General features: G+C 37.0%; 1 protein-coding gene and 1 long non-coding RNA gene across 2 annotated transcripts in view; one reads left to right on the plus strand and one right to left on the minus strand.

Annotated features, from left to right (window-relative positions):
* Nucleotides 1–6,763, plus strand: part of LOC127859380 (bifunctional purine biosynthesis protein ATIC-like) — a 77,530-nt gene extending 70,767 nt beyond the window's left edge. The window contains exons 14-18 of the mRNA XM_052396732.1: nucleotides 4,779–4,852; nucleotides 5,223–5,331; nucleotides 5,670–5,729; nucleotides 6,058–6,153; nucleotides 6,470–6,763. Coding sequence (XP_052252692.1) covers nucleotides 4,779–4,852; nucleotides 5,223–5,331; nucleotides 5,670–5,729; nucleotides 6,058–6,153; nucleotides 6,470–6,589 — 459 coding nt within the window. The 3' untranslated portion in view covers nucleotides 6,590–6,763. The remainder of the gene's footprint in view (nucleotides 1–4,778; nucleotides 4,853–5,222; nucleotides 5,332–5,669; nucleotides 5,730–6,057; nucleotides 6,154–6,469) is intronic.
* Nucleotides 861–2,643, minus strand: LOC127859387 (uncharacterized). The gene is made up of 3 exons (XR_008039346.1): nucleotides 2,557–2,643; nucleotides 1,975–2,075; nucleotides 861–1,467 (listed from the first exon to the last, which is right to left on the minus strand). It is a non-coding gene; the product is annotated as an uncharacterized LOC127859387 (long non-coding RNA).
* Nucleotides 6,764–15,624: the final 8,861 nt, after the last annotated feature.

The following is a 15,624-nucleotide window of genomic DNA, read 5'->3' on the forward strand; positions in this document are numbered from 1 at the left end:
AGGTTATATTACACTAATTCCGATTCCCATAGGGTCCCATTATAAAACTGACAACTTTCACAGCATTTTTCTTGCCTTTCCGACGTATCAATTTTTCCGAACCTGGTATCATTTTAAAGATGGATCTGTCATCTTCCAATAATTGCAATCAAAAACATACCGTCTCGCAACTTCTAAGAAAGTAAATCGCTGTCGAATGAACCCACCGTAGAAAAACGTGTTTCGGAATCCTAATTTCGACAAAAGCCCCACACAATAGAAAACACACCCTCAAAAGTTCATCTTTTAAGGTAGCTTCCAATCCAAGGCATCAAAGTACTCCAGACACATACAGGATATTACAAATAACCACAAAAGACATGTCTCACATTGTTAAATGGCTTATATTCAAGAAGAGAAAAGGAACTCTTTAGAAATAGGCACTACTTTCGAATGGACCACGGAGGGATACACAATGATTTAGTGTAATGTAACCTTTAAGGGAACTCAACTTTGTCCTATCTTTTTCAAACTTTCTCCACATGAGATTTCAACTATTTCCACAATGAATATGCAATTTCAGTGCATTCGGATGGGGGTAAAGGCCTTAAAATGGCCATTTAAAGCGGTGACTAAATTGGCCGCAGTCAAGTCGGAATGCATGATTTTTAGTCTAAGTGACGACAGCTGATTTTGCGTCTCCAATTATTGTTACGCGTAACTTTCATGGCAAAAACTGGTATCATTGCATGCGAAATTCACCAATATATCAGCAAAAGGCCCAAATAAATGTATTGATTGTGAATCAGTGTACTTTTCTTGATGAAAAAGGAGACTTTTTTTAAATTTTAAGCACTTTTTTCAATAAAAAACTCACTGACAGCATATAAAATCATGTTTTTTAAGAAAATCATTATTAAAAGCTTCACTTACAATCTAAACATACACATTGCAATTACAAAAATTAATGCTATTATGATGAGAGGCATAATTTTCAGCTTTCAAGCCGATACAAGCCGGCTACCCAAAATTAACACTTAAAAAGGCGCAAATCGCTCCTTCAACAGCTTATGACACAAAGTGACACTTAATGCGCATCCAGATAGTCTCTCTCATATAAATAAGTCCTGTTAGCGACATTTTATTAAGTATTCTCTTTAAAATCCAGTGTTGAAAGCGTAAGTTTTGCAAAAATGTCCACAGTCACCATGCAAAAGAGCATGTTTGCTAAGGAATTCCTACGCGAGTGGCCACACTAATGTCGTGGCAGGAAAGTCATTTGGGTGTGATTCCTCTGTAGTTCAGTGAACATTCATTCCACTACCTGGGGATGACTATCAGGATCAATTTTCCCAGCTTGGTGTAGTGTTGACCTTTCAGGATGTTGATGGATCGTCCACAAGCGCTGCACCACTGCTGCCGCTGTTCAGGACACAGAGTCGGATTGAGGTGTACACAAACCCGCAGTCAGGCAAGGATCATCCAGACCTTTAATAAAATAAAATGTTTAGGCCCCTGAAACTGGCAATTATGTTCAACACTGAGATAAGGAAACACATAGAGGAGACATCATGCCATGGCTTTCTCATTATTGACACGGCAAACTCGAGCAGCCGGGGACTTGGCTCTAAACAAAAACAGGTATGCTCCATCAATGTGAGCAAGATGGCATGTCAGAGTTAAAAAGGGCAAACAAACATACAAAAGAGATATGTAGGAAATAAGAAATTAAATGCCAGAAGTAATTTTAAGTATTGTTTTTCTGTCTGCAAGGGTTGCTGTGGAAAATAGTGCTTAACGCATAGTTTGGCCTGTAGGGGTTCTGCTAGCAAGAACAAATCGAAGTCATATCTGCCCGCGAACTGTAAGCTTAAGATAACCATATCTGATGAAGTACTGCTTTGAGAATGCATTCTTATTGTACTTGAACCAGATCGCATTGACAGCACAAGGCTTCAGACCCCCCAAAAGTGTGAGGCTTTCAATAGTGCTTACCTGATACCAGACCGCATTGCCCGAGACAGTGACTTTCTCCCGGAACTGCACAGGCTGCATCCGCAGCACAACCCTTAAGCTCAATCATGGTCTGGCTGACTCTGAAATAGTGAAATCTGAATTTACAGATGCTCATTTGTCTAAAGGTTATGAGTTTATTGCCTATCTTATTAAAAGCAAACACAATGACATGCTTAAAAATACATGTGCATTTCTGAAAAGACATACAGCTGCCCGATACTTGACTAGGAAAAGGCGCTATGGTCTTCACTCTGAAATTCATTACTCTAAGGGCTTAACAGAACAAAAGCCAGATCTAACAGCTAATTGGCCCCAACTACAGCTAAATATGCTTTATAGGTTGAAAATAACGTGATTTGTCTGAAGAACTAGTGCTATTAACTCATCAGCTATGTTGCTCCACTGGCCGCAATTCTGTAAACATAGTGTATATATGGAAATACCTAGTCTACCACCTGCACCGTACCACTACGTCCACTGTAAAAATACACAGCTAAGTTAGTACTTTAACGAACAAACTGAAATTCATGTGTTAATTAAACAATCAGTATGATGACTCACATTGAAATCATGTCCAGTGCACCAGTCAGAGCAAGACAGCTAGCGGATTGTTGACCATCTACGGCTCAAGGACAAACGGTCAGGGCTCAGGCCTACAAACAAAGAGAAAAATGGCATAAATGGGTTGCATGCATGTAATTTTGCATATTTTTCATCTTGCTCTCCACCTGAAACTTCAATCTATGGACATAATAATATTTACATTTAAGATTTGTTGGAAATGTTACCCTTACTTGTCCATACCAGGTCCCCCACCCATCCAGAACAGTCCAAAACCACCTAAAACATCCATTTGGACCAAAATATTGACACCTCTCATCTATTTTAGCACCCAAATCATCAAAACATTCATTAAAATTCATTTTCTACTTGTCTCGCTTGCAGACGAATCCATGTGACCTTGACATTGCAGTAAATGTGCTTTTTAAAGGTTATATTACACTAATTCCGATTCCCATAGGGTCCCATTATAAAACTGACAACTTTCACAGCATTTTTCTTGCCTTTCCGACGTATCAATTTTTCCGAACCTGGTATCATTTTAAAGATGGATCTGTCATCTTCCAATAATTGCAATCAAAAACATACCGTCTCGCAACTTCTAAGAAAGTAAATCGCTGTCGAATGAACCCACCGTAGAAAAACGTGTTTCGGAATCCTAATTTCGACAAAAGCCCCACACAATAGAAAACACACCCTCAAAAGTTCATCTTTTAAGGTAGCTTCCAATCCAAGGCATCAAAGTACTCCAGACACATACAGGATATTACAAATAACCACAAAAGACATGTCTCACATTGTTAAATGGCTTATATTCAAGAAGAGAAAAGGAACTCTTTAGAAATAGGCACTACTTTCGAATGGACCACGGAGGGATACACAATGATTTAGTGTAATGTAACCTCTAACTCTGTGTGCTACTCAAAGAATGGGCATGTATTACTCATGTGGCCACTATCACACTCAAGTATACCCTGTCTAACTCTGTGTGCTACTCAAAGAATGGACAGGTATTATTCATGTGGCCACTTTCACACTCAAGTATACCCAGTCTAACTCTGTGTGCTACTCAAAGAATGGACAGGTATTATTCATGTGGCCACTTTCACACTCAAGTATACCCAGTCTTACTCTGTGTGCTACTCAAAGAATGGACAGGTATTATTCATGTGGCCACTATCACACTCAAGTATACCCAGTCTTACTCTGTGTGCTACTCAAAGAATGGACAGGTATTATTCATGTGGCCACTATCACACTCAAGTATACCCTGTCTAACTCTGTGTACTACTCTAAGAATGGACAGGTATTTTTCATTATACCTCCACTATCACACTCAAGTATACCCAGTCTAACTCTGTGTGCTACTCAAAGAATGGACAGGTATTATTCATGTGGCCACTATCACACTCAAGTATACCCAGTCTAACTCTGTGTGCTACTCAAAGAATGGACAGGTATTATTCATGTGGCCACTATCACACTCAAGTATACCCAGTCTAACTCTGTGTGCTACTCAAAGAATGGACAGGTATTATTCATGTGGCCACTATCACACTCAAGTATACCCAGTCTAACTCTGTGTGCTACTCAAAGAATGGGCAGGTATTATTCATGTGGCCACTATCACACTCAAGTATACCCAGTCTTACTCTGTGTGCTACTCAAAGAATGGACAGGTATTATTCATGTGGCCACTATCACACTCAAGTATACCCAGTCTAACTCTGTGTGCTACTCAAAGAATGGGCAGGTATTATTCATGTGGCCACTATCACACTCAAGTATACCCAGTCTAACTCTGTGTGCTACTCAAAGAATGGGCAGGTATTATTCATGTGGCCACTATCACACTCAAGTATACCCAGTCTAACTCTGTGTGCTACTCAAAGAATGGAAAGGTATTATTCATTCAAAATTAAAATATAGACATTACATATTTAAGTTTCTAACATTTTCTGACCCAATAGCTGCATGATGAATATGCGGTTTGATGTATTTATTAATGTTAGATGTTGGAAATTTTTTATCCTGCAATTGGATGTTCAAAATTAATGGTTGAAAAAGAGCATTTTATTGTCAAAGTAGGATCATTTGGAAATCTATATTCACATATTTTGAAGGATTATGGTTATGGTAAACTATATTGATTAATAAAATTGACAAGAACAAAATCAATGGACTTGCGGTTAACTATATTCCGTAATTATTTTCCTTTGTAGGTGATTGGTATAGGGGCTGGACAGCAGTCCAGGATTCACTGCACCCGTCTTGCAGGGGACAAAGCAAATAACTGGTAGGTGAGCATACAAATAATTGTATCTGATTTTAATCCAAGAAATCTTAAATGCATACAAAGAAATATTACTACTGAGGAAGTCATGTTTGAAAAACTTTATTTTGAGATCTCAATTGATGCTGATTTTGCAGTTCTTTATTTATCATTAATTTAATCGACATTGTGGACATATAGCTGTAATTTGTTAATATCACATATCACTTGCTTGTAGTTCCATCGCATTTCTCTCCATTTAATGGACTAAGATTTTTTTCGTCCTCAGAAGTTGGTTCTTGCCAGTGGAAGTTATGAATTTATACTTTTTCTGACCTATAAAGTAACATTTCTCTGACTGAACACAAAAGACTTGATGTTTTGCCTGCTGTAGGTGGTTAAGACACCATCCCAAGGTGTTGAACATGAAGTTCAAGAAGGGAACAAAGAGAGCTGACATGGCCAACGCTATAGACCAGTATGTCCTGGGGACAGTTGGTGTGGTATGTAGTCGGACGTTTTATAATATTGTTTTTCTCGACATACTTGTTATGAATCCAGTCGTCTTACAATGCTTGTTTGTTTAAATTTGTGCATATAAACACATTTAATGCACTGTGCTTCAATAATTGAAAGCTGTTTTATATATCTCCAAAATGCTTCTTGAAAATGGGAATCAGCAATGGAGAAAAGCTGATTGTATGGCATTTCTAATTTCCTGAAAACTGTTAATCTTACAAAAGTTTGAAAACAAGTTTTATTGATATCTCATTATAGGAGGTAACCTTTGTTTGATTTATTCTGAATATTTATTGTTATTAGTGTTTTTTTTGCATTCTAGGATTCGGATCGTGCCAGTTGGGAGAGTGTGTTTGAAGAAATCCCTGCATTCCTGAATGATGTAAGTAGGCGTTGTTTTGTACATTTATGTCTGATATTTAATAAATTATTGTTTATGATGTAGGGTTTCAGGCAGTAAATTGATGACTTGTTTCTTTTGTGTGGAAGGACTACACCCACAACCACATCTTTAGCAACGAGGAGGTCATAGGTTCGATACCCACTGTTATAGCGTTCTTTAGATAACCTTCAAAGAGACCAAGTACTGGTTCTACCCTGGAAACAGACTCAAAAGTGGGTCATTAAGCCTTAGGCTTTCAATACATTCGAGCTTAAATAAATAGATTTAAAAAAAAAGTTTTATTGAGTATACGTGTGTTGTGTTACAGGCTGAACGTTCTGAATGGATCTCCCAGTTGAAGGGTGTAGCCCTGAGTTCTGATGCCTTCTTCCCATTCAGGGACAACATAGACAGGGCAGTACAGGTGAGAACATGATCATTAAACACAGGTGAATGTTTATAATTAACTGTCTGGGACAAGTTGAATACATGTAATCAGTTCAAAGCCCTATTATTTGCTAAAGGTAAGCCATTTAAATTATTCTAAAACTTACCATTTGAAAGTTTGCGTTGTAAACATTCTTCGATAATCTTTTTCAAAATTGATTTAAAAAAAATCAGAAAGTTGGGGACATTACCAGAATTTACCGCTTTTCTAAATTCTCTGAGAGTTTTGTTTTGCATTAAGATGATTTCTTATGACAAACTGTTTTAATTGTTTATGATTACTTCTTTTTCAGAGTGGTGCAGAATACATTGCTGCCCCAGGTGGGTCCACTAATGATGAGGGGGTGATCAAGGCCTGCAATGAGCATGGGGTTTCCCTCATTCACACCGATATTAGACTCTTCCACCACTAGATGGGTCACTTTCTATCTGAAGAATTTCCATCACTCTGCATTCACTTGACTTTTTACATGTTGATACTAGGCCAGTAGTCATATTAATCGGTTTCATTTAATTCCACTTTTGTGTTCATGCCTGTGCTTTTAATTGAAATGTAATCAGTGATTATTGACAGTTCTGTTTTGTAGTAAAGTTCTTGATCTTGATGTTTACATGTCCTCAATTTTCATCATTGTATGTGCCAATGCACCCATACAAAGATATAATAAATTTTATGTTTTTTCACTGGAAACAGTTTTATATTCTTTATGTTTTGTTAGAAGACATGACTTATGCTGGAAGTGATCTTGATAAGCTTAAATAACTACTTCAGTTTCACTGCCTCTATGAGTGCTCTATTTTGAATTGGTGCTTTTGTATTATTATGCTCCTCTTAGAAGAAGAAGGGGTGTATGGTTTTGCTGGATGTGGGTCAGTCTTTCGATTGACCAGTTCGTTTCATATCAATAACTCGTCAACCAATTGACCGATTGGCCTTATTCTTTACACTTGCATTTGCCTTGGACAGTAGATGACCCCTATTGAAATTGGGTCACTAGGTCAAAGGTTAAGGTCACTATCACACTAAGTATGAAAATTATTTCCGATCAATAACTCATCAACCAATTGACTGATACTTCACATGTGCATTTGCCTTGGACAGTATATGACCCCTTATGAAATTGGGATCACTAGGTCAAAGGTCAAGGTCATATCACACTAAGTGTGAAAATCGTTTCCAATCAATAACTCGTCAACCAATTGACTGATTGGCTTGATGCTTCACAATTGCATTTACCTTGGACATTAGATAACAGCTGACGAAATTGGGGTCACTAGGTAAAAGGTCAAGGTCACTATCACTCTAAGTGTGAAAATCGTTTCTGATCAATATGTAGCACTTTTATAATATATGCTTAACTGAAAAAGTCAGTTTTTGACCAGATTGGTAAAAATCACGTTGATGGCCACAATTTCAGAACGACAATAGTGTTTTCATTGTTTTACTATGAAATTATGTCATTTTACGTCATTTCCAAGTGAAATTCTCCAGTTTAACTTCTTTAAAATGTTAAAAAAAATAGTTGGGCAAAATATATTAATAACACGTGTTTGTTTAAGGTAGAGTAGATGACAATTGATGATAGAAAATACACATTTTCACCCGTGACTGCACAACATGTGAACACATCAATTTCTCTATTTTATTAAAAAATATCAATATTTAAGAGAAAGTCTGTTTTAATTTCCACTTTATTTTGAGTTATTGAACTTTGTAATCTTTATTTTACGTAAGCAGTGACGTCACAGAGCAATGTGCTTGTAAAAGAAAGAAACGCGATTTTCAAGTTTTGAACGAATTGTTTATTGACTTATGAATATGAAAAAAATAATAATAACATACTGAATTGATGGATGCAAATAAATGCGAAAAAATAACATATTAAAGACTGATTCGAAGAAGAGTTTAATGTCCGCAGCTCCACAGCAGTCTTTAAAAAAACTGGACGTATTGTAGTTTCACCTTGGAGGCGGGCGGGCGGCCTCCACAGCAGTTTCCGCTCTCTAATTCAAATAGTTTTTATCCGATCTTCACCAAACTTGGTCAGAAGTTGTATCTAGACAATATCTAGGTCATGTTCGAATATTGGTCATGCCGGGTAAAAAACTAGCTCACAGGGTCACTTAGTGCATTTCAAGCATTTAGCATGGTGTCCGCTCTCTAGTTGAAGTAGTTTTCATCAGATCTTCAACTTTGGTCAGAAGTTGTGTCTAGATCATATGAAGGTCAAGTTCAAATATAGGTCATGGTAAAGTTATCAAGTTGTCCAAAGCCTTAAAACGGACGTATCTTGTGACAGTGTGGCACTCTTGTTCTGGTATAAGATTAATTAACGCCTAAACTAAGCTGAATAAAATGATTCAAAAATATTACGCGATCTGCAGTCAAACTGCTTACAAATTAGCGATTAAATCGGTATTGTATCTATGTATATATATATAGTTACGATTGATACACATTTTATGATTGTTTAAAACGTTGACATATTGTGAAAAAGCTTTCAAACGATTACCTGGTCCTGGAAATACAAATTTAATTTCGGAAACCAAAATCAAAGTGCATAAAATGAATCGTCGCTGTTCTTCGAAAACCGCGTAAGTCAAATTTGGCGCAAATTGTTATTTGTTTTTATAAGAACGGCGGGTTCAGGGGTCATTTTCTGCGAAAATACTGAATTTAATATCCAATTGGAAGGCATAGTTATGAGCACGTGAGAAAATCCTGAACACTCATTGTTGCCCTAATTGTTTCTGCAAAAACTGCGTTAGTCAATTTTTCGAACTTTTCAAAAAACATTTTTTTTTTGAAGTTTTTAAATATATTAATTTAGATATTCTATGACAAAATGGGCATACTTTTTATTTATGAAAATATAAAGGCCTGTAGTTGTCATTTTAATTCTAAAAATGGACTTACCGGTACGCAGTTTTCTCTTTAATATTTGGTTCCTTTTTTAGACTATCTAAATTATTATATTTTAAAAATGTTTTTTCTGCCTATTGAAAAGTTGTAAAAATTGAACAGCGACGGAATGATTAATCATCTCGAAGACTATTTTACCTAACAGAGGTATGTTCTGATGACAAAATCATAAATAAATGTCAACCACGCTTGAAAATAATGAAACGGTGAATACAACTAAATACGTCAATTTTTCATGCATCAGATTTCCGAGTGATCGTCCGTTTGCAATGACAAACGTAGTACCGCTTATTATCAACACAGTGGCGTTTTAGGCGATTCACCACGCAAAGCGCACACCGAGGCTGGGCAGGATTCATACTCCCTTTTTAGTTGGTCGCGTTAGCGGCCGACTAAATTTACAGAGCATATTTTGCAAATCTGTATGTGCTCAGAAGTCTTAGCTACGGTAAGAACCGCAACTCACTCTGCTAGGGACGATTACCGCTGCCTGTCTGCAGCAGACGACAAATGATTTTGCTCTCAGCCTCTAGCAGTGAGTGTATATACCAGCTTGTAAGACGACATTGGCCAGTCTAGTGTTTATCATTGAAATCTGTACATATTGGCTGCTTTCAGGGAACACGGGGCTTAATGCACGTCAAATAAGATTAGCATGTGCACACTGATTAGCCTGTGCAATGCGCACAAACTAATCAAGGACGACAACAGCGAACAACTTCAATGCCTTCAGCGCTTTGATTTATACTGTGTTGTGTGCTGACATCGTTTTTTAATAGAACAAAGTTTATAAGATGCTTTTTTTAGAAGCTTGCTTCAGATGGCGAATGGAATATTAATTCATGTAAAATGTTTCACATTTTGGCCTTATGAGACGAGAACGACTTGACCTGTTTTCTGATGTCAGTTTTTACATCCAGTATGTTACATACAACAGGGCGAGAAACGAAACTGTTGTATGCTCATTATGTACAAAACCGGCGTCATTTGACATGGGTGTTTCGTACATAGCTTGCCTATTTATAATAATCAGAATTAAAACCATCGGAAAAAATAAGGACGGGACAGGCGGGTTCAAGAAATGTTAAGAAGACCTTGTCGATCCACGGTGTTGGTTTAGTTTTACATAATATCAATAACACTGTCAATGATGTTGGTGCTCATAGTTTTAATACATTACCAAACAATCTTATTACTAGTTATTCATTCAAACCTCTTTCATTTGAGCAACGCTTTGGCTGACCTGTGCGTGTACGTGTTCTGGTTCCGGCGATGCAAGATGGGGGTTCTACGAGTTATCTCTACACGTGTGCCGAGATTGAAACCGTTTGTTGAAAGGATGATGATAACATATTTCATATAGTGACAAATGAACCAAGGCAATAAATTGAATCCAATGCCAGTAATTAAATCAATCTTGAACAGTCTCGGAGTACATCATCCAATAAAAATAAAACCTTCTGTCTAAGTAATATAAAACAAGTCACAATGAGAAAACGAAAATACTCGTCATTCTCAAACTACAATATATATTGATTTTATAGTTATCAACCGGAACTTAAATGATGTCATAAGAACCTAATCAAAACGATAAATATGTGTATGTATATTTATATACATATATTATATTTATATATATTTACCGGCTAATCTGGGACGACACTTTACGCACATGCATTATGCCCAGTTTTCTCAGAACTCGACACATAAGTGTATTACCTAGCGGTGGTTTCATCCACTGTAGAACAGTTAGCTCAGTAATATATGAACAATTGCTTCATGACAGGAACATGAAAAATTCTGATGTTCACGTCCGTCAGGTCGACAGGAAAAGGACGGGTAACGCAACTAAGAATATTTGAAAATATCAGATGTTTCTCTAGCTTAAATTTTGGAGAAAAAAATAGTGCGCGTGTTAAATGAATAATACGAAGGCTGTATTTTTGATCTTAGATGAGTTTAACTTACAGACTCGAATAAATTGTGTACAAAACGTATATGTAGATTTTTTTTTTGTCCTTATTTAATTGAGACGCGGTCTGAGAAAACGGGGATAAATATATGTGCGTAAAGTGTCATCCCAGATTAGCCTGTACAGTCCGCACAGGCTAATCTGGGACGACACTTTCCGCTTTAATGGTATTTTTCGTTTAAAGGAAGTCTCTTCTACACGAAAATCCAGTAAAGGCAGAACGTGCCGTCCCTGATTGGCCTGTGCGGACTGCTTGCCGTCCCTGATTGGCCTGTGCGGACTGCTTGCCGTCCCTGATTGGCCTGTGCGGAGTTCTTGCCGTCCCTGATTGGCCTGTGCGGACTGCTTGCCGTCCCTGATTGGCCTGTGCGGACTGCTTAGTTGGTGGTCACCATACCGGGCATAGAGGGTTTCCTGCGGGTACTGCGTTTTCCCCCATCAGACGACACCAAAATTGAATAGCTTTCAGGGATTTCAATTGAAGCAGGTTCAAGCTTCTTGATGCAAGCATTTTGGAATATCTCTTGTAAAGCACGGGGTCGTTTGACTCTTGGTTTTCAAAATCTATTGTAAATCCCTGGCCCCCTTTTCAATAATAACTGATTTCCTAAAAATTTCGATGATAATACAAAATACGTTTCAAACGTTCATTAGTCTTGTAAGTAAATTATGTAGGAATGCTGTTTAAATTCGGATCCTAACAAAAGATATATTTGAATAACAGCTAAATCTGGTGGATGTTTGAAATTATAACCATTTAAGATTTACAGATCTACACATATGATTTAATATTACAACTTCAATTAACACATACATTATCTCGTGAAAGTGATGTCATTTGAAATATACTGGTTTGTAACCTGTTGTACTGGTGTTTTTCGTTAGCTCATCTGATTGCTCAGGTGAGCTTTTGTGACCGGTCTTTCTCCGTCGTGCGTCCGTCCGTCCGTCCGTTACCATTTGTTCTTATACACTCTAGAGGCCACATTTATTGTCCGATCTTCATGAAACTTGGTCAGAAGCTTCGTCCCAATAAAATCTCGGTTAAAACTAGGTCACTAGGTCAAAAAAAAGAAAAAGCTTGTAAACACTGTAGAAGTCACATTTAATGCCCAATCTTCATGTTACTTTGTCTAAATGTCTGTCTTAATGATATGTTGGTTGAGTTCAAAAGTGGTTCCGGTCCGTTGAAAAACATGACCGCCAGTGGGCGGGGCAGTTTTTCTTACAAGGCTATAGAGAAACCTTGTAAACACTCTAGAAGTCACAAGTTTGGCCCGATCATCATGAAAGTTAATCAAAACATTTGTTTTATTGATATGTCGGACGATTTCGAAACTGGTCCAGATCGGTAAAAAAACATGGCCGCCAGTGGGCCGATCATTTTTCTCTATATGTATATAGTGAAAACATGTGAACACTCTAGAAGTCACATTTTTTGCCAAATTTTCATGACATTTGGTCAGAACATTTGTTTCCTTGATACGAGAGTTGAGTTGGAAAATGGTTCCGGGCAGTTGAATAACATGTCTGCCGCGGGAGGAGGGCAGTTTTCTTATATTTATATAGTAAAAAAAAGCGTGGGAACACTCTAGAAGTCACATTTTTGCCGAATCATCATGAAACTTGGTGAAAAGATTGGTTTATATATAAATCTCAGATGAGTTTGCAAATGGTCTCGATGGGTCAATAAACATGGCTGCCAGGCGGGTGGGGCAGTTTTCCTTATGTGACTATATATGTGGGCGTTGTATGCGACACATTTTCTGTTCATAGGGAGAAATAATCCAACTTCATATTAAAATCCTTTCAGACATACTTAAGTTACGAAGAGGAAACTTAAATTAATGAAATGTGACATTGAGCGGTGGCCTTGTCATTTCACCAAACAGCATGGGAAATATTCGCGGCCTATTGCCTCCTCATAGGTAATAACTATCAGAATAATAATTAAAATCTGCACACGCATGTTAACCCATTTATGCATAGCGTCTAGAAAAACAAGAGCACCGCCTTGCGGGTGCAGACCGCTCATCTATTTTCTTTTTAAAGGTGAAGGGACTTTCAATTTCAATCACAAAGGAGGGAGGGTGGAGTGAAGAGGGAGGTATAGTGTGGGGGTGTGGACATTTATTACATTATCTTCCAAAAATGCGAAAAAATATGCAAAAACAAAAAAAATGGGGTGGGGGTGGGGATGGGTGGGGGGAGGGGATTCTTGGGTGCGATGGTTGGACGGTATTTCAAAAATAAAATAATAAAAATAAATATTTAGTGTTTTTAACCGTTTAAAAAAAAAAAATTTGGGGGTGGGTGGGGGGGGGTGTGAGGTTGTGGTGGTCATTTGTGAGATGATCTTAAAAAAAATAGGGGGGGGGGGATTCGGGGGGGAAGGGGGAGGGCATGGGGGATGGTTTGGGTGGAGTCTATTGTGGTTTGTCAGGTAAGAGTAGTTTTGTCAAAGTATCAATCAAATCTAATCATAAATAAAGAAGTTATGGCAATTTCAGCAAAATTTAATAATTTGACCTTGAGAGTCAAGGTCATTCAAAGGTCAAGGTAAAATTCAACTTGCAAGGTACAGTAACCTCATGATAGCATGAAACTATTTGAAGTTTGAAAGCAATAGCCTTGATACTTTTGAAGTAAAGTGGATCGAAACACAAAATTTAACCATATATTCAAAGTTACTAAGTCAAAAAAAGGGCCATAATTCCGTAAAAATGACAACCAGAGTTATGCAACTTGTCCTTTTACTGTACCCTTATGATAGTTTGCAAGTGTTCCAAGTATGAAAGCAATATCTATGATACTTTAGGGGTAAACAAGACCAAAACTCAAAACTTAACCAAATTTTCAATTTTCTAAGTATAAAGGGCCCATAATTCCGTCCAAATGCCAGTCAGAGTTACATAACTTTGCCTGCACAGTCCCCTTATGATAGTTAATAAGTGTTGCAAGTATGAAAGCAATAGCTTTGATACTGTAGGAATAAAGTGGACCTAAACACAAAACTTTACCAAATTTTCAATTTTCTAAGTATAAAAAGGGCACATAATTCTGTCAAAATGCCAGTCAGAGTTACATAACTTTGCCTGCACAGTCCCCTTATGATAGTTAGTAAGTGTTGCAAGTATGAAAGCAATAGCTTTGATACTTAAGGAATAAAATGGACCTTAACACAAAACTTAACCAAAATTTTCCATTTTCTAAGTATAAAAAGTGCAAATAATTCTGTCAAATTGCACGCCAGAGTTATCTAACTTTGCCTGCCCAGTCCCCTCATGATAGTAAGTAAGTGTACCAAGTTCGAATGAAATAGCTTTGATAATTTCTGAGAAAAGTGGACCTAAATGCAAAACTTAACCGGACGCTGACGCCAACGCCGACGCCAAGGTGATGACAATAGCTCATATTTTTTTTAAAAATAGATGAGCTAAAAAGGCCTTGGCAAACTGCGCTGTTTGCTTAAATGAATTTCTGTAAGAAATATTATAAATATAGAAATAAATATACTAGACATCCCTAATTTTTTTAATAAATTGATCCGATTAAGAAGGATGGGAAGTCTACTAGGCATAAATGGGTAAAAGTTAAAGAGCGGACATAACATCTGGACTTACGGAGCGGAGCCTCCTCCACCTCTGAACACACAATCTTTCACACCCAGCCATACACGGACCATCAATGCGACTAATAAATATATGCGCACCCTCGGCGGCATATATTTCAGTTCCACATTTAACATAAAATAAAATATGCTATAACATAAAGCCTCTATAACGTTCAAAATCAACGACTATTTCGTAAAGTATTCCGTAAAATAAAGTTAACACCTACCGGTAAACAATCAGTGTTCCTTATAGCAATAGCCACAATGTTAATGCTAGATGTGGTATGATTACATAGATTTGTGTAGATACAAAATGCTCGGTTTTCTTGATATGCGACACAATTGATTCAATTTGAATTTCCTGCGAATATATCTAGTCCTGATCGTACGTCACACGAATACTAAAATGAAACCATGTTAGTGTTTATGTGCGTATGAATAGATATCGTTGCGGGAAATTAAAATGGAATTAACTATGCAAAACAATAATAAAAACGAGCATTTTGTATCTACAAACATATATTTTACCAGACCATATATGGCGTTGAAATTTCCGCAATTGCCATAACCAACACTAATTTTTAGTTGTTTAACTTTATTTAACAAAATATTGTACGAAATTTTCGTTGATTTTGAGAAGTTATAGGGCTTTAATAACTTTTTGTACAGCTTCTAAGAATTTCTCGAGTTGGCCGATATTTTCACAATTGATTTTAAAATATCACAATTAATGATAGCTGTTGCCAGTTGGCGGGAAACACTCTGGACAAGAATCAAAACAAAATGTATTTTAATGGTATACATTTGTAGTATGTTTTTCAAAATAATTATTCACCATCACAACCATGTTTCGTGTTTTGTCTTAAAAATGTGTTGTATATTATTATTTTGCACGCAAAGTACAAGCATGTAGAGCAAACTTGGTAATATAATACGTTAT

The sequence above is a fragment of the Dreissena polymorpha genome, chromosome 15 (genome assembly GCF_020536995.1).
Source record: "Dreissena polymorpha isolate Duluth1 chromosome 15, UMN_Dpol_1.0, whole genome shotgun sequence".
NCBI lineage: Eukaryota > Metazoa > Mollusca > Bivalvia > Myida > Dreissenidae > Dreissena > Dreissena polymorpha.